Source organism: Haliaeetus leucocephalus, unplaced genomic scaffold (genome assembly GCF_000737465.1).
Source record: "Haliaeetus leucocephalus isolate CR32 unplaced genomic scaffold, Haliaeetus_leucocephalus-4.0 Scaffold228, whole genome shotgun sequence".
NCBI lineage: Eukaryota > Metazoa > Chordata > Aves > Accipitriformes > Accipitridae > Haliaeetus > Haliaeetus leucocephalus.
The window spans coordinates 13406309-13432519 of record NW_010972664.1 but is presented as its reverse complement, the minus strand read 5'-3'; the positions used below and the strand labels follow the sequence as shown (position 1 = coordinate 13432519).

The 26211-nt window shown below is 41.2% G+C and overlaps 2 protein-coding genes across 3 annotated transcripts in view; one reads left to right on the top strand and one right to left on the bottom strand.

Annotated features, from left to right (window-relative positions):
* The first annotated feature begins 5300 nt into the window (after nt 1-5300).
* On the top strand, nt 5301-8442 carry HHLA2 (HERV-H LTR-associating 2). The gene is made up of 3 exons (XM_010567662.1): nt 5301-5598; nt 7803-8093; nt 8312-8442. The coding sequence occupies exons 1-3, from the start codon at nt 5301-5303 to the stop codon at nt 8440-8442; spliced, it is 720 nt and encodes a 239-aa protein (XP_010565964.1).
* Nucleotides 8443-12976: 4534 nt separating this feature from the next.
* The window catches only part of MYH15 (myosin, heavy chain 15), a 46067-nt gene continuing 32832 nt past the window's right edge, over nt 12977-26211 (bottom strand). For both annotated transcript variants that reach the window (XM_010567309.1, XM_010567310.1), the window contains 10 exons: nt 25729-25853; nt 23298-23413; nt 21084-21276; nt 20170-20373; nt 19036-19161; nt 17456-17626; nt 16835-16939; nt 15636-15731; nt 15003-15140; nt 12977-13104 (listed from right to left, as the gene is read on the bottom strand). In XM_010567309.1, coding sequence (XP_010565611.1) covers nt 13087-13104; nt 15003-15140; nt 15636-15731; nt 16835-16939; nt 17456-17626; nt 19036-19161; nt 20170-20373; nt 21084-21276; nt 23298-23413; nt 25729-25853 — 1292 coding nt within the window. In that variant the 3' untranslated portion in view covers nt 12977-13086. The remainder of the gene's footprint in view (nt 13105-15002; nt 15141-15635; nt 15732-16834; nt 16940-17455; nt 17627-19035; nt 19162-20169; nt 20374-21083; nt 21277-23297; nt 23414-25728; nt 25854-26211) is intronic.

Here is a 26211-nt window from a genome sequence, read left to right as displayed (position 1 = left end):
ATGGCGACGAGGCATGCCGGGTTCAGCATCCAATCACAGCTCCAGAGCGGCGTGACAGCGACAGGGACCGCCCCACTCCGGCTCTCCATACTACTCTCCGCGGCGGAGGGGGAGGGCTTGTAAAGCATCGGGATTCGTCACTTCCGCTTAGTAACCATGGAGACGAGAGGCCGCGGCGCGGGCGAGAAGATGGCGCTGTCATTGTGCCCTCGGGCTAAGCATGGGCGGGCAGCAGCGGATCTTTCCACAATGCTTGCAGCGGAAAAGGCCTCACGGTGTGGGGCGCGGCCCGCAGTCACCCTTCAACACGCGCGAGCTGTATTTCTTAAAGCTTTGCTGCTCTCCTCTGCCTGGCGGGTGGCTCGATCTTGGGCTGTGCGTGCGCCTTTCCTCAGTTAAACACTAACCTAGTACTAAGCTGTGAACGTGCTACACCGTGCAGGCTGAGAGAAGGCAGCAACTGTACCTGCTGATAGAAAAGCTCGTGGCCTGAGGTGCGGTACTTTACAGGTGGATGTATGAAAAAGTAAGTCCTGCGAGCAGAGGAGCTGTAGCTGGAGGTCAGCTGCAATTGCCAGCTGGAACTGCTGTGCGGTGGTGGGGAAGAGAGAGGGTGGGAAAGCTGGTTCTCCCAGGAATGCAGGAGGCACACCTCACCTGCGTACTGCTAACACCAGCTGGGGTCTTTGAGGACGGACGCCGCTTCCCTTCACTTCTTCCTGCATTTTGTTTGTTTTTTTTGTAAGCCCTCTTCCCTAAAATGCTTGAGTCGTTCTATAAGTTTCTTCTACTGGAAACCAAATAGCACACACGAGGCTTGAATTGTCCAATGAAAATGAAGTACTAGTTAAATATTGTTAGAAAATAATTACCTAACCTAGCAGACAGCCCAAGGCACCTGCTGTTCTTGTTTCAGATTACCAACTTTCTGAGAAGAGTGTTGTGATAATTTGTATCTTATGTTCTTTTTGTCCTGTGCCAGTACAGAGTTTACCTTGCTCCCTGTGTCAAGTTCCTATGCTCTGCCTTAGTAAGAGAATTGTCGGTCTCTACTGCAGCTGCGGTACTCATGCTCTCTTAATGCCTGAGCACAATCCCCAAGTGGCATCACCAGTGCTGTAGAAATTGCATTTCTGACGATAACTGATTTCTTCTGTTACTCAGTTACAGCTTGCAGGAGTTATCACTGAAGAGTTTGTTCAACAAAGCCAGGCAAAATAAATGGTTAAGAGAAAAAGCTTTTTAAGCCCAAAGAGGGAGAAGTGAATGCAAAAGGTGTGGAAGCTTCACACGTATAGAAACGTGGTCCATGCTACATAAACAACTGCTTTAATTTATGGGACATGAGTGGACTTGCACATTAAATACTTGAGTTCTGGTATGTGTAGGTGTGGCTGTGAAAGGAGCAGGAAAGAGGCAAAGTTCCACGGCTTCAGGAGAGCTGTATAAGCATTTTTTTTTTTTTATATATATAAACCTTGCCTGCAAGAAACACCTGAAACAACAAGAGTCTGAATTTTTTGGCTACTTATGAAATCAGAAGAGGTAAAAAAACCCCCAACATTCTAATAACAGCTCTATGGTGTTATAAGTGTATGAGGTGGGGGAAATGGGGAATGTGGTATGTCTATATTGAGGTAAACCATAATATTTTTGGTCTACTTCCTCAGACAATTTTTAATGTTTAGAGTGTGGGAACCTTCTTCCTTTGGGAGTACTTCTCAACAACTGAAGTATGGAGTTAGCATTTAAGTCGTAAGAGTTTCATTGGGGGGAGGCGGAGAATTAATTCTCTTTTCTACTGCGGAAAATGCCTTCTGAAGATTCAGTAGGGAAATTCTGGAAAGCTAGTATCATTGTGGCTAGTACGAGATTTTAGCAGTATGTGGTTAACATGGACTTTTTAGAACTTTACACATTTGTTTTTCTTGTTTGCTTGTTGGTAAAACTTGAAATCCTCAAGCATTTCCAGTCCTCATAAGTGTGCATGCGCTTGAAATGTGTGTATGGATTGTCCGGCTTGTAGTTCACAAACAAGTTTCACCATATCTAGTGCACACAGGTGACTCATGGGGGGTTACAAGAGCGACCCAGCCTTGGATTGCCTTGAGGCTCTGTCTCTCTGCAGAGACAACTCATGGGGAGCTGTGTAGACAGCTTAGCCCTGGGTTGGCTGATAAACCCTAAACTAAACAGAGCAGTGGCTGCACCTTTCAAAGAACCAAAACCTGAACTGAGCCTTGAAATCCCGTAACAAATAGTATGCCCTGAGTCTCAATCCAACCACTATTCAGTTGCCTGAGGTAACTGGTAGCAAGGTAAAAAAAAAAAAAGCTGGAGGGTTTCAGCTTCAGTTTTGAACCACCACCTTGTGTATTCAAGCAATCACAGACCAGCAAAAGAAAGATAAGAGGAAACTCCACTCAGATCTGCATAATCCACTCAGGCATATGTCACAATCCACTCAGACATAGTCATACACACCGTTCCACAAGTCAGGGGATAAAACCCCTAAGATTCAGATTGGAAACTGGGGAGTCATTTAGCCAACTATACAGTTGGCTTGTGAAGGAGACTCTTCCCTTGCTTGATTAGGATGCTGGTCGAGGCAGCTTCCCTGGGAGTGAGAGCCCTTACCTGGAGGGGTAAGTGAATATTGTTTATGCTTTAAGTTTGTAAACGCGTGTGTGCTTGTGGTTGTCTGTGAATCGCTTGTGGTCGTAATAGTGTACTACTGTTGCTTTTAAAATTGCAATAGTGCATTCCTCCATTGTATCTGTAAAACCTGCAATAGTGGCATGTTATGTTTGTAAGTGAAGTTCAATTAAATCATTTGCTTGAACCTTGCAGTTAAGTCTGCAAGTGAAGTTCAAGTTGTTTGCTTGAACCTTGCAGTTAAGTGTTTTTCCACCACAATGTGCTGTTGTTAAGTTACCTTGAAAAGGAATTAATCAGAATCCTTTTTACTAAGGAATAAATAACTTTTGTTTTACAGGATTAGGAGAATATTGCAATATGCATAGCTGTTCTCAAAGTGGGTCACAGAGGAAAGTTCACTCAGCAGAGATTGATCCCGATGCCTGTATGCTAGGGGAGTGCTCTGGTCAGGGTTCATATTGAATGCAGAGTTCAGAGATGACGTAGGTCGGACCTGTGGTTTGGTTACTGACTAACAGAAGAGAGAGAAAGCACGTGCCTTTTGATGTTCATTTCCTATAGTGGCCAAAGCAAGTGCAGTGTTGCCCCTGCCACTACCTCAGCTGTTCAGTATGTCTTGGAAGATGCACTTCAGTGCCTTGCCTTGCTCTCAGAAACCCTGGCTGAGCCTGTGGTGGTTCAGTAGGAAATAAGTCTCCTGAAAACTAGAGCATCAGTAACTGATGTGACTACAGTGATCTTAATTCTAGTTGTGTGCTGTCTGTATAATTTCGTATTGATATTTCACTACAAAGCCTTAGGGCTTGATTTCTTGGTTGTGCCATTTAGGCCTGTAACAAACAGGAAAAGCATGTTTCTTCAGTACTTTGCAGTGTGACTCTAACTATCAGCATACATATGCCTGTAAGACCCTAGACCTTCTGAAAAGAAGACTGGCCAGAGCCTACACTCCTCAGGTATTTCTACAGACCAACAAACATTTTTCTCAGCACACTATGCTGGGAAGATCCAAAGCTAAGCACATGAAATTGTACTTGGCTGTTTTTCCTTAGTGGCCTGTTCATGAATGATTAAGATTAATGTTCTCTAGCCCTGTAAGAATACTATGAGTAAACACTTTCTATTTATTAAAAATGAACAGCAAGTATCAATCTGCAAGGGATTATATGTAATGAGAGGACCTCAACTGTTATGAAATATATAGCATTACAGGCCAAAAATCTGGGCCAAGGCTGTGCGAACAAAAAACATCATACAAAAGCCTACAGTCCTGAATAAATTGTACAAAGGAAATTATTTAATTAGAGTCCGTATTTTACCTGCATTTAAACAGGTTTTCTCCCCTCCTTTTATGTTGTCAGTTTGACATGAGTCTACCATGAACCAAAGAAGACATGAAGGGACAGAAAATACCATCTCTTCTCATCTATTTATTTTGCATAGGTGCTACACTTTGGGGTAGGTTTTAGCTCTATTTTTTATGAAAAACAATAAAGATGACAATTATTACTCATTTTTTTAATAGGGGGGAATGAATTAATTCAAACACTGTTTATTAATGGTAAAGAATCAATTTGGGGTAATGTAAAACACTTCTGAAGCAAAAGATGTCTGTTTGGAAGATGGCTGCACAGATGGCCATGGCCATTGAGCACACTGAGCACCTAAATGGTTACCTGCCAGCGTTTCTGCCCACGGCTTGGCTGCTGGAGCACGTCGTGTGACTGCTCAGCAGGCAGTAGTTGTCAGTTCATACTGAAAATGGTTTGAAGTACATTGGTTGACTTTGCACTGAGGAGACTGAGGAAAAGTCATTCGGATTGCCCTGCCAGATAAGCTGGAGAGGGCATAAAAATTTCCCAGAGGACAGCTGCAGCCGGATGCTCACTACCAGCCTAACAGGTTGTCTGGCCTTGGCCAAGAAGGTCCATACGACAATGCTGAATTATTGCAGTCAGTTCTTTAAAAAGATCAATTTAAAATTGTTCTTTTATGCCAGAAAGGCCTAAATTAAATGTTAACAGGAATTAGATGCTGCCACTTGTGTGAATTAATTTTGAGGAATCCACACCTTAATTACCTCTGGGGGCTGGGACAGAGTTCCCTGATGCTGTCTGTAGTAGTGAAGGTGTTTCCAGAAGTTCTGTCCTTCCTGTCAGTTGCACCATCATGTCCTTTTTTCCTGTGACGGTACAACTGCTTGGCACTATGTGAGGTTATTGGTAACCTGAGTCATTGCAACACGGGACTATGAATGTTTGAGCGAGTAGCAAGCTGCAGCTCAAAAGGTTTTGAGGTTGAAGGTGTGCTTTTGGAAACGCATTCGAAGCTCGGGTGGTAAGGTGGCGGTGTACTGATTTGAATATGTAGGTGCTTACTCAGGATATCTGCTTAAACTGATTGTAAGTTCAAAGACTAGAGCTCTGCATTATAGTATGATTAAACTGAATGAAGACCCTTGCTGTCCCAGAGAGATGCCCCAGAAAGCTGTGAAAGAGCCGTTGGCATGCTTGGTAAGAATGTGCTGCCTGCCACAGCATTTTTTGTCAGGGATAAGGAGGGGCAGATATATGCTTGTAGACTAAATTTAACTTATTTGTTTGTACTTACGGGCTTTAGGTTTTACAGAACAGGAAACAGTAATGGGGCTGTTTTCCAAGGATTGCATCCTCCCTTGTCCTTTCCCAGCTGGAAATGATGAAGTAATTTATTGGAAGAAAGGGGAAAAAAACGTGCACAGCTACTACTACCAGAGGGATCAGCTGGAAAGGCAAGACTCATATTACAGACACAGAACACACCTTTTCCACGAGAAAATTCCTAGTGGAAACGCCTCCTTGAAACTTAGTAACCTGACCTTGACTGATGAGGGCCCTTATAATTGCTATGTGGGAACAAGGCAAACTAAAACAGAAGTGGAAGTCATGCTGCATGTAAGAGGTCAGTAAGACATCAGAACTGCTTGGGTTGCGCCAGTGGAAATGGGATTACACCAACAGATTTTCTTGTGTTATTTCTCACATGGACTCAAAATCCTCCAACCTCATAGAGCACCTTTTGAGCCTGATGGTTTTATCAAGCAATTCATTCTCTCTGATGAAATGTTGTAGCATGAGTTGAAAAATTACAGTGCAGGACTTGTTCTCATAACCTACTGCACTGTGATTTCTAAGGGGTAATTAGGTAGTATACTTGAGTTTTAAAACACTGTTTGGCTTCTCAGAACAGTACTGACCCTGGCATTGACAGTAAATAGTGCTATGCTTTCTTCTCACATCAAACACAGATTAAATTTTGTTCTCAGTTGTGTTTATGCTCCCCAATGTTATTTCAAAAGACCAATCACTTCAAGTTAAAAAGGATTTTGAAAGTATTAGGATTGATTTTTAATTTTTTTTATATATATATTTTTAATTTACAGTTTCCTCTTATTATGCACTGGAATACCAAAAGACAGACACAGAAAGGATGCTGAAGTGCTACGCCTTTCTCGCTTACCCAGCACCACGTATATCTTGGGTACAAGGCAATACATCCATCCAAGAAACATATCAGGAGGAAACCAGGGATGGAGTTCTCTATTCTCTTAGAAGTGATCAGAACATTATAAACACAGCTGATCCTTACTACTGTCATATTCATCTCCCTCATGAAGAGTGGGCTGCTGAATGGAGGATGCGAGGTAGGAATGAATGGAATTCTCTTCCTGCATCGTTACTGAATGTAACAGCTGGTTTCAGAGCCAAATTAAATACAGTATTTCTGCAGTGGGGCAACATGGATATGGGATGGTGCAACAGGATGCACCTTCCTCGTTGAAACTTGTCTGTTACAATTACAAGGCAGCATATGTCCAAGAAGTAGGGATGAGAGGGGATAGCATACACTTTGTAAGTTAGCTTTACTCTGAAGATTTCTTCCATATCAGTTTCACATTTCAAGAGGTGCCTAATAATCAAACTTCACACTCTATCAAGAGAAGAATGAACTTGGACAAAATACATGGAAACCTTAGTGAACTTGTGGGCCCTGATGGCCCGCTGAAATGCAGCCAGACACTTTCAGTTCCTAATCCACTGCATATGCTTCAGAAGTAGAGTGCAGTTTTTAATTTACATACAATAGCTTACAATATGGAAGGTTTCAAGTATGGCGTCATTGTAGGTAACAAATGCACTATAAGTGTCTATTTTGTTAATCTATCCTTCCGATCCACAAGAGAAAAAGGTACATTTCATTACACTTATTTGAATTTCTCTGCATCCATCTATCCTCTCACTGCAACATTTTGAAAATATATGATTTTCTTTTCCTTATGTAATAGCAGTGTGGGATACAGTTTTGTTTTGTTTTGTCCTCATGGTTTACAGCCCCACACCTCTGTTCATTCAGCCCCCCCCACAAAAACCAAGCATGGTAGTACCATGTCAAAATAATGTATTAGTTTCCCCTCCAGCAGACTGCCAGCCACCACAGCCTCCTCTGATTTTCCTTCCTCTCAGCAAATCCCTGCTGTCAAATTGATAGTTGTGCTATGATATTAATTTGTCTTATATTAGTATTTTATACATTAGCTATTAGTTCAACTTACCTGCTCTCTCCTTCCCCTTCCTTTTTTTTTTTTTAAAAGCTATTCACTAATTGTAAGTGTTCCACACAGACAGGTAAAGTACTTAAGTCCACCGTAGCTGAAAGTTATTTCTAACTAAATACAGTCTTTTCTTCTTTTAATTAAATTATGTTGTAACAGTTTTACCCTTTTGCTTTAAATGTGCAGGTATCTGATTCGTTGCATTTTCTCTCTGTTCCCAACATGTGGAATTTCATGCTGCTTTACACAGTAACTTAGACTAGGCTGAATTACTTTTATTAATGAGCCCCCCCAGTTAGAGGAGAAATAGGCAAATGAAAACAAAATTTTCATAAGTATGGCTAATACCAAGTAGATGTTTTTATTTTTTTTAATGTAAGATAGGTTTGCTTTTAAATTCTTCAGATGCTTCTAGAAGCATACTGTGATGTTTGAATATATCCAAATAGTGAAATATGTTTTTATATTTGTCCACAGTATTATTGGACTTCAGAAAAAAAATCAGAAAATGTCTAAATAACCTTCACAGTATTTCTTCAATTATCTGTTTCAGACCAACTGTCTAACATGGAAGGAAGTAGCACTGCAATTCCTTGTGAATACAGCAATAACACTGCAAACACTGAAGGTTTCAGAGTTGTCTGGACCTTCAACAGAAATGCAGTGATTTCAGTCCTGGCCTCCTTCAATGGTACATCTCACTCTTACCAGCCTCGAGTCCAGATTAACCAAAATGATTTTTCACTGATGTTGCGTGATCTTACTGCAAATGACAGTGGAGAATATCTGTGTAACATTTCAACACCTCACTACACAAAACTTACTGTGACAACTTTGCAAGTTGGTAAGTTGCTGCTCTTTCCATTTTGGAGGATGGGGACCAGTGAGGGGAACACAGGGCCAAAGGGTCAATCAGAAATCTGTAAAATATTGAGAAAAATCACCTTCTATAATTAGTACAGGTGGGTAGAAGAGATATTTTGTTATTTTTGTCCCAAGAAAAAAAAGTTACCTAAGATGTATTTATTTGAAGACTTGAATTTTCTTTCTTTCAATTTGCAGCTTGTTGTGGCAAAGGTCTCAAAATTGGTGGCTGCCCTCAGTTGCCACTGACTGCCCCCGGAGCTAAGGGTACAGGGAAACTCTCTAAATCATGTCCTAAATGCTCCGCTAACAGCAAATATGGTCTTTAAATGTAGCATGGAGATGAAGAGAAGCCCAAAGATGTGGTATAAATTTGCTTGCAGAAGATAAGACACACAGTTGTTATTTTCAAAGCCTTAATTCTACACAGCAGGTCTTTTTTAGACCTGGGGATATATGTTTATATGCATGCCTGCGTTTTTATGAACTGTAGTAAATTTCCAGCTCTGAACTCTTAGTTACAGTCATTTCATTGTCTCCAGTTTCAAGGAGGCTTACTGATTAACTTTTCCATCTATTGAAAACTCTTACCGGAGGTTAAAAAAATTTATACCACCTTTCTACAATTATTGTGCAAACAAACTACAGATTTGTTCAAAATAGTATGCTGTTTGGGATGCAGCCTCCTTAAATCTCAGTCCAAAGAGAGGAGAAAAAACCCCATTCAAACAGTATCACATAGGCATTATATACAATTAAATACAATCACCTAAAAGACTGAGAACTAATATAGGACACCTAATTTTCTTTTTTTTTTTTTAAGAAGAGAACTTGAAACAGCCAGTAGGACATAAAAATCAGGGGCAACATAGCAGAAATGGGGCTAGAATAAGTGATAACAACTGCATATTGTTGTCTTCCTTTCTCCACCCTCCCCCATGATAGCTTAATTTCAGTCTGAAATCTTGATGTAGTGTTATTTTAAATAACAACCTATATGCAACCTGAAGGAGGAGATTTAGATTAAAGAAAACAGTTAAGTCAGATAAACACACTTCCTTGCAGCTCAAATTCCAGCATGATCTTCCTTATCCTGTAAACCTAATATTGTGCCTCTGAAGTGGAGAGTATTGAACACCTCCAAGGAGTTACACACTTAACTGATGGTCCTAATTTATGTGCACAAGTCCATCAGTCTCCCTGTACACTTACTGGAGACACACGCACCTGTTCAGTCCAAATGTGATCTGGATCAGCTTCTACAAATGCCTTTCTCTAGCTACTCTCTGCAGATGGATCTTACAGTAGCCATAGGTGATACAAATTGCCTCTTTAGTGGCTAAATTACTGTGCCGCTCACAGAATTTTCCTACTCGTGGACCAGAAATACATTATACAGAACAGAGATGATACTTACCAGAGACATTAGCATCTTTGTGGCAGCACAGGCTGAAAGCAGATAAGCAGATAGAGACAGCAGGGCATAAGGGAATGAGCTAGATCAGTATGTTGGATAGTGGTCATAGCACAGCAGCTGCTCAACCATCAGAAAGATTTCCAAGTGACACTGAAAAGGAGACTTTTAAGGGGAAAAGTGAGATGAATTTGCAATCATTTCAGAGGCCTTCTCCAGCGTAAAGAAAGGTCACAGCTTAAAGCTGCTCTACCAAAGGAACTGACAAGATGTAACCATAGGTCTACATGTGGGGACAGAGCCAAGCTAAAGGTAATGACTAGATTAAATGCTCTGTTTTGGCAAGTTCTCATTTTTGAACTGTTTGCCAGACATCCATAGGTTGTTCCCAGAGGCGTGTAGAATTTTTGAAATTCTTTGGACGAGGTGCAGCAGTGGAAAGGAATCCTGAAGTAGAATAACTGTACTTAAAGGAATGAGTCCTCCTGGTCTGAGTGTTCTCACATTGAGATTGGCTGGAGTAACGAGATGCTTGGTGCCATGCAGAGGTTTCTGCTAGACGGGCTCTTATCTCCTGTGGAAACTGTTGTTAAAACCCACCTCAGGATCTGCTGCTTCTTGTGCCCACCTGGATTATATGGTTGCATCATGAAGTTGGGAAATGTTAGGTGAAAGTTGCAAAGGTTTTGTAACAGAAATCATGAAATCTATGGTCCGGGCCAGATAACACTTATGGAGTTGTTCTACTGGAAGTCAGCAGCACCGTTAATGGCACCAAGCACTGTACCTGGGGGCAGCGTTTACCATACTGGGCACTTGATTGTTTTTAAATGGGACTTGTATTAAGAAGTTGTCAAATCATATTACATGAGCACACGTGGAATTTTGTATCAGCACAATTAAGTAAAATAATCTGCTTTTAGCTATTGACACTTAAGTCATTAAAGTATCACTTCAAAGTCTTATAGTATGGGTCAAGTAACTTGAACATTCATGTATTAGTAGCATTAAGAAAAACCTGAGTCATTCTCCCTAAATCATAGCTTTTAGATTATAAATAAGAGAAAAAAAATAGCTTTGATATACTTATTGAACAGTAGTGAACATTAATTTGTGATATAAAGCACTTCTGTTAAACTTTTTGGAATTTGTATTTTTAAAGAAAATGCAGGTAATACTGGGAAAATTGTGCTAGGAGTGATCGCTGCAGTAGTGGGAGCAGGAGGCTGTTTCTTGCTCTGGTTCAAGGTATGTACAATCACTAGGAAATTTATTTTTAAAGGCACTATTAAGCTTAAATCCAGACCTTGAATGTTTAACCAAAACATAAATTTGCTTTTCATGGGTTAAATGTACAATGAAGGAAAATGTAGCATGGTAAGTCTCAGCATAAGTAAATTGTCCTTGTTCTTGCTATTTTCTATGTCCAGAAGGCCCTCCTTAGTACCTCTATGCAATAGTATTTTGGTTGTAACAATGTTAACATGCCCTTCTCTTGACCAGATGCTCTCCTGTGCCCTACACAAAGATGAAAAAGTTGGTTACCCTTCACAAATACTTTCTGATAACTTGCTTTAAAAACAAACTGGTTAATTTTCCTCGTTTGTGTTTAAGACCAAAAAAAACCCAAACCAAAGCATGAAGTCTGTCAAGCAATACACATACCTAGTCTTCATTAGGGCCCAAATTACTATTTCAATTATATCCAATGGCAAAGCTCACCAAAACTTCAGTGTGAAAAATTATACTAATTGCTTTGTTTAGGAGACTGTTTTGACCATATGATCCCTGATCTCATCTCTCTACACATCTCTCCCATTTACTGGAGTACAGCATCTTCTAGTGAATGCATTTTATTCTCGTGCATTTGTAATAGGCTGGCTCTCTTAGAATATTCTGTCTCCTTCCTCTGCATTTGTGGTGAGTATCCTTAAAAAAAAAGAACTTCAGCTCTTAGTCCTTAGGGTACATCTTTCTGTGTCTGACAGAAATATCCATGGGCATATCCATGGAGAGATATAACTTCAAACTCCCTGGGCCTTAAGATTTTGTCACAGCCTGAATTTGGTAAGCTTCAGGAGACATTTTACAATGGTTACTGTGAGGTTTGACAAGAACACACCAGAAAGAAACTCTAAAATGATTGAGTCTCAGTCTTTTTTCATTTTTCTCTCACTTAAAGATTCACTTGTGTGCTTCTTACTAGTCAATTTTAATTCTAACATGCTTTAGAGATGATAACATACTTTTGATATGCAGCTGCTTAATTTAGAGAATTTAAGCAAGATTCATTTATCTTGGGACCTGTTGAGACTTTTACCATATCATAATCAGAGGAAGTGGAACAGTTTACAGGTTAACTCAGCTTTGGTTACATTGATGGAGGACTAGATGGAAGAAACAGGAATGTTTCTGCACTGTTATGTGGATGTGTATTTTACTCAGCTAATGTTAAAATGGAAAATACTGACTTATCTTTATAGTGCGTGTCTTGTTCTATTCCCACTAGAGGATTAATTTTACAAATCAGTAGTTCTTACAAACATTTTTGTTTTGACTAGAAATGCAGAAGAAGAAAAGAAATCATATGAGCACCTTGACATACCAGAAGAAAATCCCTCTCTGCACACACAGATGCTACTGAGATTGCTGCTGAAAAGAACAAAGAGTTCCTTCACCTTCCCCATTGAGTTATACTAAGAGCCACATGGAAATGTGATTGTCTGAGCAACAGTAACAAACAACTGAACTGGTAGGGGGAAGAAAAAAAAAAAAAGTCAATTGACACTTGTATGTGAGGAGTCGGCATGAAAAATTGGAACTTGGATGTCCTAAAGGGACAATGAAGAAGTTTCCACAGAAGATTCAGTTTTGAGGGATTTTTTTTTTTTTTTTTTCAGTATGAGGGAAAGAGGAGGCTTACTGTCTTGCACTTAATTTAGAATTTTAATTTCAAGCAAAGACAACTTCCCTGTTTAAAAGTGGAAAAGATCTAAGAGAACACCCTATTTCTGAGCCACAGGCAGTCCTGATGGGACATGTCCCTCCACAGCATCTCCTATGTCTCTCCTGCAGCAAAAGTCTTTTGGCTTGTAGTAGTGGAAGCTTCTGAACTGGCTGTTGATATGAAAAAGTTTACTTTCTGCTTTCCTACAAAACTCATACAGACTGACTGGCAGGACAGATGGAAGCTGGGTTATCCCAGCTTTAAGGGCTGTCTCCCTGCACAGGTTTAATCTGTGCTGCTTTAACAATCTGCACATGAAATACATGAGACTGTGAAGCATGACTGGATTTGCCCTTGGTTTTGATTTTGTCAGAGATCTGCCAATTAGGATTTGTTCCAATATAATGAAGCGGGCTGTTGGCAAGATGTAATCTTTTATTGATCCCTGAGGCTTGGCAAAAAGAAAAAAGAAATGAATGGAATACACTATACAGTCTCTTTGGATTTTCACTTGATGTTTATTTCTGTAAGTGCTTATTTTTTTCTACATCTGCTTTCAGTTGTGCCTGATTATATCAAGCATCTTCTCATATCTGTCAGCTTCAGCTGTACTTATTCCTCTTCATGAACCTGAAATGCAATTGAGATAGTATACAACTATTAAAAATGTTGTGTTGGTGTTGGGGAGGTTTTAGAGTAAGTTCACAAGCAAATGACAAAAGCTTCTCCTCCCTGCTATTACCAGTTTGTATCTGAAATAGACTAGCACCGATCTAGCCAACCTTTGCCATCTTACTTTAACAATACAGGTTTCTTGTCCTCATGCTAGAGTATATATCCCTTTGATAGCAGATGACTTCTATACAATTCTGTTTCAACAGATGGTGGTGTTCTGAATCACACACACTTCCCAGAGTTTCCAGGAACATGGGTGCTGGTAGCAGTAGTCAAGGTATTTCTAATGCTACATGATTAAAGTAGTCTCTCCAGTGCCTTTCTCTCCCCAAAGGAGATGGGTCATCACTTTTGGGACAGCATTCGCTGCCTGAACATGTCTCCTGGCAGCTACTGCCGTTACTGCCACAAGTCCCTTTTTGTGGAGATGACACCTCTGCGTGTACCGTTGAGCTCATCTTTTGACAGTGCACTACTCTGCTATGAACCAGAGCTGGAATAGGTGTTAGCAAACTAGCATCTGACTAATAAAAAAAGGCATCCACTTTTCTATGGCTGTTGCATATTTAAGGCAGAAAGAGGGTACAAGTAAGATACAGGGAATAAACAGCACTCTTAACAGTATTTAAAAAAATAAATTACTCTTATGGTTTACCTATTTCAGTGTCTGATGCCATGGCTTTGTGAACTTACATGGGTTTTCTTTTTTTTTTTTAGGGCTGGAATAATTTAAAGAAAAATATGTGGAAATTTTTTACTTTTAAAAGCCGCAAAACTTCTTTTAAGCTTCAGTTACAGTACTGCTTCCATCATACATAAATGTGTGAGAGACTAGATCCTCATGCAGTTTTAATGTAGCTCTGCTCTAGACAGTGGAGCTACAGTCATTTATAGCAGTAAAAGGTGACTTTATTAGTCCAATATGAAAGCAGAAACTGGAGCGTTTCCTTGCACAGAATGGTGGATACAGAAGAGAAAAGGAGGGTGTTGGGATCAAGTGTGATAAAAAACCAAAATTATACAGAATTCCCCCCCTCCCAACTCTTTCTTAACTCAGGAGCTGTCACCCCCATAAAACTTCTATGATATTAAGCATGGCATTTTATGTTTCATTTGCAAATGAAATAAATAGATAAAGCAATGACCCAGCTCGTCTTACTATCATTCCCACAAATAACAACCCCAATCTTTGCTTGCCTTGTGGAAACCAGGGCAAGTTATGTAAGCAAAGGCTTGCTTTCAGTTCCAGACCAAGTTCTTGGGCACCTTTTAGTTTCATCAATATTATTGTACTACCTTTCTGCTCAAGTGCAAAACACCACAAATATATTTCTAATTACTAATGAGTTCCCAGCACCTAAGTGGCTAATCAGTAATATTTTCTTTTTATCCAGCTCTTCAAATCAATAGAAGTTCATTTGAAAGAGCAATGTTAAAATATCTGGCAACTGCTAGTACAGTAATCCCTGGGCTGTATTACATACATAGAAATCTACATCATCAGAGGGACAAAAAGATGGAGCTTTTTAATATTCCTTGGGAAAAAAAAAAAAAAAACCAACAAAAAACCAAAACCCCAAATCACCAGGTCTGGAAACTTCTGGCTGCTGAGCACAGAGGTTAAATGACAACATCAAGAGGACAGAGAATTCATTTTGCCTAAGCATCAGATTGCTGTCCTAAAGGCTTGCCTTAATGTTAATGTAAAGGGCAGACTGAAACTAAAAAATTTAGTAAACAAGAATTTTTTCTAGTCCATGCTACTTTAAGAGATGTAACAGATCTTCCTGCATACACAGCATCCACTACTGTGTATTAAACAGTCACATTTACCCCATGCTGTATAACCGTACCTTTTTCATGCCAATATCTCTTGACTTGCTCCTCAGCTTATTAACTTGAGATTCAGCTATTTCAGCCCTTTCTTCAGCATCATCCAGATCATGTTGCTGTTTTCTGTACTTCGAAAGGTACAGATTGGCTTGGGCTTCCTGGCGAGAGAAAACAGAGCAGCTGATTTCCTCCTGTCCACGTGAAACAAAGCTTTCCATTTCAAGCAGGATGGAAAGTGCTCAGCATGACTAGGTAACAGCTGTATGGGAACCACTTGCCTCCTGGAGAACTGAGATTGTTGTTTTATAGAGTTGATGTTTCCAGTGGCATTCTACATGTTAAGTGAACTGGGAGGCTCTCAATATGCCTTCTGAGGGACAAAGAGGAAAGTCTTTCCTGTTCCTTCCCTTCCCCCCTTCCCTTGCAAATTATACTGCAGTCTTAAGATAAAATTGAATACCTTTTCTTAAATACAATCAACACATATGCTACATATTTTAATCTATATTATAAATACATTTATACATACAGGTTTTATATGAATATAAATGCAAATATTGACACACACACAAAAATGTGTATTTGTACTAAAAGCTTTGTGGGTTTAGGACAATAGATTTCTCAAAGGTAAAAAGTCCCACATAGTTACTTACAGCTTCCTCTGCTTGGTGCTTGTAGCTCTTCACTTTTAATTGTAGCTTGTCAATCAGGTCCTGCATCCTGGCCAGATTCTTCTTATCTTCTTCTGACTGCATCAAAACACCATTAATTGGATTGCCAGTGTAAAAAGGCCTAAAGCATCTCCCACAATGAAATAGGTATGACTGCCATATATATAATTTTAGAAACATATAGTTCAAAAAACAAACAAGCAATATTGTGATCACCCTGTGTATAGATGAGAAAAATTTCTATAGGTTGATTGAAGATGTATGTAAGCCTGGAGGCTGAGGACTAAAACAGAGTAGCCTCCCCATTTATATATATGTAAATATATATACATATACACATACATCTATATGTGCACACACTTTCAGAAGTATACACATAAACATACACAGAGTTCCTTGCTCAGGGATGAGGAGCGTGCTTGTCATTACACAGTGTGTCATTGTTGAGTGAAACAGACCTATATGTAGTTTCCATACTTAGAAATCTTGTTTGGAGGCATTTCTGCTAAAAGGAGCCAGGTTTAAGCTGTCGCAGTCCATAAGCAGAAGGACGAGCTAATTCTGTCTGCCTATGCTGGAGCACTGTATTCTAAGAAAACAACCTTCAGCCTCCGCATACAAAAGTCAGAGTAAAACAACAGGTAGGAGGCTAAATAATCTCCTAAAGCAGATGGATGGGATTATCTTCTTAAGAATGCTGTTGAAAGCAAAAGGATCAGTGCTCTGTGCTGAAGACCTGTTTCAAAAGGCAAGCAGCAACTAGACCTCACTGCTCAGCAATAGGTGACTGTTATCCTGGGACTGGGTAACACTACACTGAGTGATGCATTAGAGTCAACTGAATCCTTCTGGCTCTTTTTTGCAACATCAGCACAGCTGAGACAGCTGGCCTTTGTCTTCTCTTGCAGTGTGAATAGTCATCTAAGCCTGCTCCATATTAATACTGTGCTAAAACTGTCCAAATCCCAGCAAGAGAGGCTTTCTAACATTAGTCACAATGAGTCAAGCGAGATGATGGTAGCCCTAGGGAGATGTTCCTCCTATCCCTAAAGCTTCCTACAGTCAGAAAGCTCTGGGTAATGCCATCCTTCATCCTTCACTGAAACACTGAGGCAACTTATGACACTGGGAGAACACATTTATTTCCAGGGACCTAGTGGTTACTAGAGTCCTCAGCATACCTGATAAGTCAGCTCTTTTATGCGCCTCTCAAACTTGCGGGCTCCTTTTTGGGCATCTGAATTGCGACGGAGTTCAGTCTCGAGTTCGTTTTCCAGTTCACGAACCTGCAAAAAAAGGAAAACCCCATGCCATTTTGCTGCTACATCTATATAAAGCAGCAGACAATCTGATTCAGTTAAAGAGATACTAATTTCCTCCGCATCTCCATAGAGTCAAATTTCAGACACCGATAAAAATGTCACCTTTCTGTTCTGCTTTTTCATAAATGTATTTTAGCTGCACCAGCGGTCAGAGGTGCAGACATATGCAAAGGCCAAAAAAGTTTAACTGAAGCAAGCATTGGAGAGGCTTTTGCTGGTTTTAGGTGTTGGGTTTTTTTTTTAATTCTTTCTTTAGTTAAGGGCTTGGTCATCTGCTGTGCTACAACAGCTCATTGTAGCTGGATGATGAAGGGGAAGCTTGCCTCCCAGAACTGCTCACCTGCATTTTGTGAAACAGAGGGAAGTGTTCATAGTATCCCTTATTGGCCTCTGTGAACTTATCAGGCAGCCCTAAGGCACCTATGTGGTTCCTGTTCTGTAAGCAGGAGACAGTGGTCTGAAGCTGGATCACAAACTTACCCTGGATTCCAGTTTCTGGATCTGCTTCTTGCCACCTTTCAGGGCTATTTGTTCTGCTTCATCCAGTCGCTTCTGGAGGTCTTTAATGGTTTGCTCCATGTTCTTCTTCATTCTCTCTAAGTGAGCACTAGTATCCTGCTCCTTTTTAAGCTCCTCAGCCATCATTGCTGCCTGAAAAACAACCACATTTTACAGCAGCTCTCTTATGCTATTGGATTATGTCTCAGAAGAAATAATGGAAGATTGGTCTTGGATTATCCCCTATTTGGATCATTTCACTGCACCCAAAGCTCCAGAGAATATCTTGTGTGTGTGTATATCTTGCCTGGACAGAGAAAATGCAAGGACAGAATAGCTTTGGAGGCCTTTTTTTCCTCCTGATTCTAATGCTGTGATTTTGGACACCCCCACACCCCCTTTTTTTTTTTTTTTTTTTTAAGTATCTGTGCTATATCATGTCCTCATTTATAAAGCCTACAAGTAAGCCTGTGCCATTCACTACAGACGTTTTACATAGAACTTATTCAAAATCTAATTTTGGTGTTTGAAGCTCTTGAAAGGTAGTAGCTTAAAACAAATGGCAGACAAATTTCCCCGCACAGCCATAGACAAGAGCTGCCTGAGTTGTTGTAACAGCAGAGCACTTTCTGCAGTCTGTGCTGGGATAGAAAGCTCAGTCTCAACATCTTACATAGTCTCTGGCTGTTCTGTAAGACAGGTAACAAGGGTGCCAATTAGTAAATTCCCGCTTTGATGTTTGTGCCTGCCACCAAGAGCCATTTACAGATTTTGTACCCATCACTGAGCAGTCATCAGAAGACAGCAGTCATTGCAATCCAGGCTGGAGCTGAATCAAGGACAATCAGCATCTTCTCTCTGGCAGGCAGTAATAGTGCTGTCAGCTGAGAAGCAGTAAAGACCATGGTACAGGAATAGCTTTGTCCAGGCGCTGCAGACACATAACTCACAGAAACCTCCAGTCCTAGCTTTCATTTTATCTGTTGGTACGATGCAATACATCAGCTGAACTCTGAAGACATGGATTTCTCCAAGTCTGTGGGAAATTAAACTATACCTGCCCAAATTATGTCTTCCCTAGAGGACGAATGTATTCCGTGTCTCCTCCTGGGATCTTAGTCCTCCTGTTTTTCGAGTAGGCACCTAGATCTAGGATACCCTGTTTGGGATTGAGTAATTTTGTTTCTCACATCAGATTCTATGTACACCAGGAGACCAGTTAGCACTAGTTGAGTCTGAATTGGTTTAGCTTATGCAGGTGTATGATTTACCCGATTCAAAGGTGACATGACCTGAAACTTTGAGGATCGGTGGAAACTGCATTCCTGGGGCAAAAAGAAGCCCAACAAAACAACCAAAACCAAACCCAAAACATCAGGAAGAAGTCCTTCCTCTCTTTTTACCTCTAGCCTGGTTTTTTTTTTGTAGTTTCATCAGTTATCTCCAGATAATTGTAGAGTGCTTTGTAACAAGCACAGAAATGGCAACTTGGGAAATACTTTCTTGGTTCTCCGAAGATATTGAAGTACTGAAAAGAAGTGAGCAGGAGCCAGCCTACTTACATCTGTGATTGCTTTTTTGGCTTTTTCCTCTGCGTTCCGGCACTCCTGGATTGATTCCTCCACTTCATTCTGCATCTGGGAAATGTCACCCTCCAGCTTCTTCTTTTGATTGATCAGGCTTGTGTTCTTTTATTAAATTTTCCCCAAAAGAACAGTGGAAAAGGAGGAAAAGTGATGATTAGAGATCAGGCTTACTGATTTTTGCATCTTCTGGATTACAGCAGTATTTGGGAAGGGAGACCCAGGTATGTGGTAAGGGCTGGCCTTTACTACATAGCTTAGCTTCAGACTGAGGAAATATCAAAAATACTCTCAAAGCTGTAAATATTCAGCTTTTGATTCAGATAAAATAATAAGCCAGAGGCTGAAATAGAAGAATGAATAAGGCAGTTGATCCTGGAAAACTAAAGATCCATAATCAGTTAGTCAATGACGTGATTAAAACAGAAGCCTCCTGTCATCAATGTGCTGGAGGAAACAATGCAAAACATTGCCAGCCTGTAGCACATTTTCATTTCGTTCTGACCATTATTTGGTGAAAAGAAGATCTGGTTTTGTAGCAAAACTGCTGGCACGTCAGGACATGCCCCTCCATGACCCTGTAAAAACTGCAGTGTCCATCATGACCAAGTTCAAAGGCCTATCTTAATGAAGACCTGTGATGTGGCAGAGTGCACTTTGCTGCGGGGTGGTTTCCTGCCCTGCACAATACACCTATTTTTAGACCCAGCCTCTACAGTCTTCATTGCTGAGTAACATCAGCGACCTGTGCAAAAACATCACCTGCGTCGCTTCTCCAAAGAAATGCCTCGCCATCCCAGCCATGGCTTAACTAAAGCAGGAAACTGGTTTTACAGCATGGAAGAAGGAAAGAAATCAAATTTACTCTTGTTATCTTCCATCATTGCTTTTTCTGGAAACTGTTTAAAGCAGTTGGCTGAATCATCAATTCCAGCTAACTTGAAGGGAGTGAGGTGGCATATCTAGAGAGTGACTTACTTCCTCTCCTCATTTTCTCCCTTGAAGGAGGGCAGGGTGTGTCTGACTTATGATGGTCATGGACAAACACTGTCAGTGCTTAATAGGCAAGACTCAGTTTAACCCAGAGAGGGAGAAAGCACAGAAAAAGCCGACCTGAGTGTGAAGCAGGTTCACACGTTCAGTGGCTTCCAGCAGTTCATGCTCTGCCAGCTTCCTTGCTCTTTCTGTCTGGTCCAGCAAAGCCCTCAGCTCATCCAGCTCTGACTGGAGAAGATTGTTCCTCCTGTCAGAGACCGCCAGCTGCTCCTTCAGATCTTCATTCACGTGTCCCGAGTCATCCAGTTGCACCTGAAGCTCCTATAACAAAACAGATCGTTTTTTACCAGTGCAACTCCATTTCAAGCCACTGCGCTTACATAAGAGGACCTCAGATTGCAGAAGTTGCCATGGGGCCCACCCCAGGAATTTCAGTGCTGCTTTATTGAAGAAGGGCTTCCTCCACACTGTAAGCTGAACAGCTTCTGTGTTATGTGGTGCAACAGGGGAAAAACCTGTGTGTTCAAATCTGTAAGAGCTCGCAGTTCTGCCCAAGGCAGAACTAGCTGCTTAGGCATGGGAGAGGTGGTGACTTAAGAAGTGTCTTAGCAAAGCACTTTTTTTTTTTTTTTTTAAGCTATTCCATATGTTGAAGCAAACCACAAAGCTGAATATACACACGCTTCCTGTACTCCAGCCAACTGACTTGCTCTCCACATTTAAAGGACTTGCAAGCTCACAAGAAAATCATAGATTTGCAGTTCCTCATGCTGTAGCCTTCTGCCCCTGCAGGAGGTTGTAGCCAGCAAGGGTTTTATGACTGGATCTCATCCAGCTTGTATGCAAGTCTTGGAAGAAATCCATATTTCAGTATTCTCTTACACCAGATGTGAGCACTAAGGGCTTTCCCTGCACATCCTTGGGAGTAGTTTCTCTCTTAATTATCATCACCATTGCTGTTTTGCTCTGTGCTAATGAAACCTAGCTCGCACCTACCATTGGGTGCTTGGGACCAGCAGCTCTTGGAGTACCTTTATTTGTGTCTGCAAGACACGTGCTGACTTTGTTGCTTCTGCAGCATGCCTGTTAGCATGGCTGAGCTGGATTTCCATCTCGTTGAGGTCTCCTTCCATCTTTTTCTTGAGCCGGATGGCCTCATTTCTGCTCCGGGCTTCAGAATCAAGGGTAGACTGCAGTGAATCTATGGCACGTTGCTGATTTCTCCTGAAAAGGATGTGAAAGGTGAATGGAGTCATTTTCCTCTCTGCACAGGAACGTCGAACTACATGCAATGGTACTCCACTTTCTGGAAGTGTCCCATTTCCAGAAATAGAAGTATATTTCTGAATGACATACATAGCACAGGTTTCTAGTGCCTCACTGCTGTCTAACTGGCTGGTGTGCTTCACACCCTCAGCTAACCCCTGATCTGTAAGCACCTATAGCATCCTTCTCCCACATTTCCTTTGGCAATATTGGAGCAAGGAGTTCTCTCAGGTCTCTTGTAAACTCAAGCAAGTACAGGTTTGAACCTAACAAGAAGCACTTCAAGCTTAGCAGTCACTTACCAAGATATTTACTAAATCATTCACTGGGATGTTTTACATCTCAGCCTTTTTATGAAGGCATTACTGGAAGGGGTTAATCAAACTGAAGGTAGGCAGCTACATTCTAAGCTCATTACTCTAGGTGCTCTTCATAGTGAATGGCGTGTGTAAGCTACAATTTATTGTGTCTTAAAGTAGATGTTGAAACACATTTCTTATGCACAATTATAAGGGGAATAATTCAGGAATAGAAATCTGTGTTATGGACATCTAAAGTTAGAAGAGATTAAGCCCACCCTAATTAACAGCCTGGTCCCCCTGTGAAAGGCAGCTTAGTGTCACTTTAAAGATTGCAAAACAGATACAGACAGGTCCTTAGTTTTCTTGACTCTGTAACACTCAAGTCCTATGCTGAAAGTTTTACTCTCTTACAACCAGAAGGTAATCAAAGCACAGAATATGACTCACACAGGGAAATATTTATCTCACTGCTGGCCAAGTTTTGCTGAAAGTGTAGGAGTTCTGGGAAATCATTGAGTCAACAAGGAAAACCTTGAGGGCCTTATTGCTTCAGCAAGATACTGAACTGTGCCCTAGACTCCCGGGGAACAACACAGCACGTCTGCTGAAGAGCTCAGCAGCAAAACACTCATAACAAAGCTGAGGCATAAAACATTGGTTAGGATAGCTTGTCCTGAGATCTCTGTAATCCAGACATCTGCAGGACGATCAGAAGATTGTACCTGAAAGGGCTGAAACATTATTTGTTTTTGAAACGATTAACATACCAATCCTTGTACCTACACTGGCCAAGGTGGGCCTTGGACTTCCCCTTCCCTACCCTTTAGCCTACCAACAAACAATGACATGGTTCTTGGATTAATAGCATTGCAACACTGACTAATTCAAGGCCAGAGTTTTCTGAAGGATTGCATACACATTGTTGAAAATCTGCCCCAGCATAGCATCATTTTAAGAGTGTAACTCTTCAGACTAGAGTTAGTGCTGAGGGGGAGAGGAGAGACAAAAGACATCATCCTTCTGTCACCTAACTGCTTTCCATTTTCTCTCTTTATCCCTTTCACCTGCAAGCTCCTTTCCTTTTATATTCGTATTTTCTCTACCTCTGCAATTCTCACTGCTTACCCAAATGCTGTACACGTAATGGCAAGCTCCTCACATCCTCCTACAATCAGTGTAGCTATAACAGCATAAATCAACTAAATGCAGAGGTAAAGATTGCCTTCAGTTAACATAGGTTTGAGTACCACTGAGGTAGTACTCCTGATTTCACCTGTGGTTCCCCCTGGGAGGCAGCCATCCTAGAGGATTAGGAGAAGACAACTCTCTAGACCTACTTGTCTCCGTACTGTAAACATACGGACTTAGCAGCCCTTGGTCTGCTGCGACTTTGGTTGTGCCAGTCAATTGTGTTACGGCTGCTATGTGGTATGTGTGATGGGCTTCTGTGTATGCTGGCAGAGACTGAACTGACAGGAATATCTGAACTAAGAAATGGTAATGTGGTAGGACTTCTCTTTCGCAAATAATCTGAGCTGGTTTGGGTTCTGGTATGAACTGTATCTGCTTGGGCTGGCATAACTACCTGTGGTGCATTTGACTCGCTTAGGTCTTGAGACTGTTTCTGGTCTTTTGAGATTTTCCCCTTAAAAACCCATGCTGCTTCCTGTACGTTACCTTATATTTTCCATTTCTTCCTCTTTTTCTGTCAGTTTTCTTTCAAGCTCTGCTTTAAGCTGAGAAAGTTCAAGCTGAAAACGAAGGGTCTTACTTTCTTCATGCTCCAAAGCTCCCTGAAATAGTAAACACCAAGACCAGGAGTTGCTATTTTTTTTAAAACCACAAACTGCTGCACAAAGATGATCCCTTCACACTTTTCTTCCCATTCCCAATAGCACTGTTTCCTCCCTACCTCTCTCTCTAGGCAAGGACATGAGCAGCTTACATGGCAAAACAATGACTTTATTTGCCTTCTAATGCAACTTGGCAGCTGGAAAACTGAGCAGCAAGCTCCTCAGAGGACAAATTGTCAAACAGGCCATGGCTCACAAAAAACCCCCAAAACCTTAGGCCCTGCCTGTGTGGTTTTGATATCAATAGACGTTCCCCGCTCCACACCCCTGTACAGACACCCTCCGGAAATTCACGGGCTTGTAAGGGATAGGCAAAAGCTAAAGCAAGATTGTTGTTGGAAGGGTGAAGGGGCCCACACATCCCCCAGCTCACAAAGATCTCTCCAAATCGTGAAGTGTTGAAAGCCTCCCAATTATACAGTCTTATTAGGGAATATGACTTCAAGGAGAGAAATAACAGACATCAGCTCTATATGACAAAATGCAAAAATACTCTGTCTGATCTTTCCAATTAGCATGAAGACAAGTCTATGAAACAAGGGAGATTTGTTCCTATGTCTTTATTCTTACATTTCTCTTATCTATCGAAGCCAAGAACTAAGCTGACAACAGCCCATAGTGAAATAACAGGGCCTCTGACTTCCAGGTCTTGCATAAACCAGGCTCAGTGGCATTCTGTCTCCTTACTGCTCGCATCAAACAGGGAAGGAAAGCACAGAACTGAACATCATACATTTTGGAAGTGCTCTCTGAAAGGCAGAATTGCATAGGCTTAGCTATGCTTCCCACAGGAGATGATGGAAACAGAATGGAGGTTCTGAAGACAGAGCTGTACAAAATCCTTGCTAATCTCTGGCCGTCATGCAGCAGCTACAGGTCAGTCGAACACACACTTCATGCCAAGGAGCCACAACATATTAATGGGAACAGCACGCAGGAGTACCGTGTCACCAGTGGTGACTGCCAGAGACCCAAACTCACAAGGAAGGGAGAAAATCTGCATTAAACCGTTTCTTTCACAATTAAAATAAGATACATCACCACTTTACTTTTGTTAGTTCCTAATATCACTGAGCTTTAGGAAGCCATTCCACACAGTCCAGGAAAGTAAAGTGTGCCCCTTAGATCCCTCAAGAACGGATGTATTCTTTCTAGCAAGAGAAGTTTATTGACAGAGCATATAATCACTCTCCACATCTCAGAGCTGTGGAAGAAAGGCATGCTCTTTCCTCTGCTCTGATCACGACACCTGTTTGTTTGGCTGCAAAATCCCTGCAAAGTATAAAGCATCCTGTAACAGACAAAAGAAGTTGCACAGCATTTAAGGTTCTAACGGATCCCTGTCACTGGGTGATGTTCATTTTAGTAGATATTATTTAGAGCACAATTCAAAAGAAATGTAACCTTCACTAAAAATCCCTTGCTATGTGCTGTATTACTTCTAGCCAGCAACACCTACACACATTTTTAGCTTTGCAATGCACCAAACTTTCAAAAAAACCTGACAACCGGGCCCTCTAAGTGAGTAACCAGGATTTCCAGTTGGCTTGTTCCGTGTTGTTGGTTTGTTTCAGGAAACTAGGATAAGGCATCCCTCTTGAGTACGTGCATACTTATCACTGTAGAAATGAATGCAGTGGTGCTAAATGCCTTTACCAAACTCCTATTGGGAGTCAAAGATTTTCTAAATGGCCTGTTTTCATTTGGTTTCTAAGACTGCTACCATTTTTTTTAAGCAGGCTGCAGTACCCAACACAATAACTGAGACCTTAATAAATTTAAAGTCAGCAGGAGGTTTGTTTTCTTATTCTCAAAAACAGGAAATGGTGAATTTGCTGTTGGAAACCAGACACTAGAAATATCTGATAAAATAGTATAAGACCATAATTCTCAGGAGTTCCTGTTTCCTGAAAGACTGAAATATTCTGTGCCAAAGTGAGCAAGGACTGGATTTTCAGGAGGTAGGCAGAAGATTTTGAGCTTCCTGAAAGGGGGGGGGGAACCCCCAACAACAAAAAAACCCCAAACCTACAAGGCACCTCATTTGAAAGAGTCTCCACTGTTGACTTAAAACTGACATCTCTGAAAGTCACCAGTCACTCTTGAAAACACTGGCTAGCAAGGCCGGAGGAGCTGGGTGCAGAGAGGTCGCCCTTGTTAACAATCAACACATTGGCTGTGTTGCCAAGAGGAAAAAGGAATGAAAATTGTGATAAAGACACCCTTTCCTCTTCCTCTGAGCTTTCTTTCCTTACCTCTGCCTCTTCCAGAGCCAGCTGAACTTCTGACTTCTCTTGTTCAACCTGTTTCTTGATTTTTTCTACTTCATGGAGGGTCTTGTTTCCTTCACTAATCTGATTGGTCAGATCAGAAATCTCCTCTGAAACAAAAAAGGATGGATGGATTTAGTGATCAGAGTGTCCCGAGCAGCCTGCAATTCATGGAGCATGGATACAGGACCCGTGCCTCAAACCGCTACCTCAAGGGCTCATCTCTACACAAGCGCTGCCTTACTTTCAATTACAGCAACTTTTTTTACCCGGCCAACCTGAAGGCACAGACTTTTCTTGTAAACGCTTTTTGAAGTGGTTATAGTGGTTTAGTTTTTATCTGTGATCTGCAGGCTAGCAACACTGTGCTCTGCTTTGGGACCTGCGTAGGCTTCATCCGCTGCACTTCTGTCATCTTTCTTGTTCCTCCGCCGAGACTGGCACCTCTGCCAGTGGGCTTCATTGACA

Excerpts from the sequence above, each read along its gene's own strand:
- HHLA2 (XM_010567662.1), top strand. The coding sequence starts at position 5,301 with ATGGGGCTGTTTTCCAAGGATTGCATCCTCCCTTGTCCTTTCCCAGCT. Across the intron at positions 5,599-7,802 it reads AGTCATGCTGCATGTAAGAG|ACCAACTGTCTAACATGGAA; the intron begins GTCAGTAAGACA and ends TATCTGTTTCAG. Across the intron at positions 8,094-8,311 it reads TGTGACAACTTTGCAAGTTG|CTTGTTGTGGCAAAGGTCTC; the intron begins GTAAGTTGCTGC and ends TTCAATTTGCAG.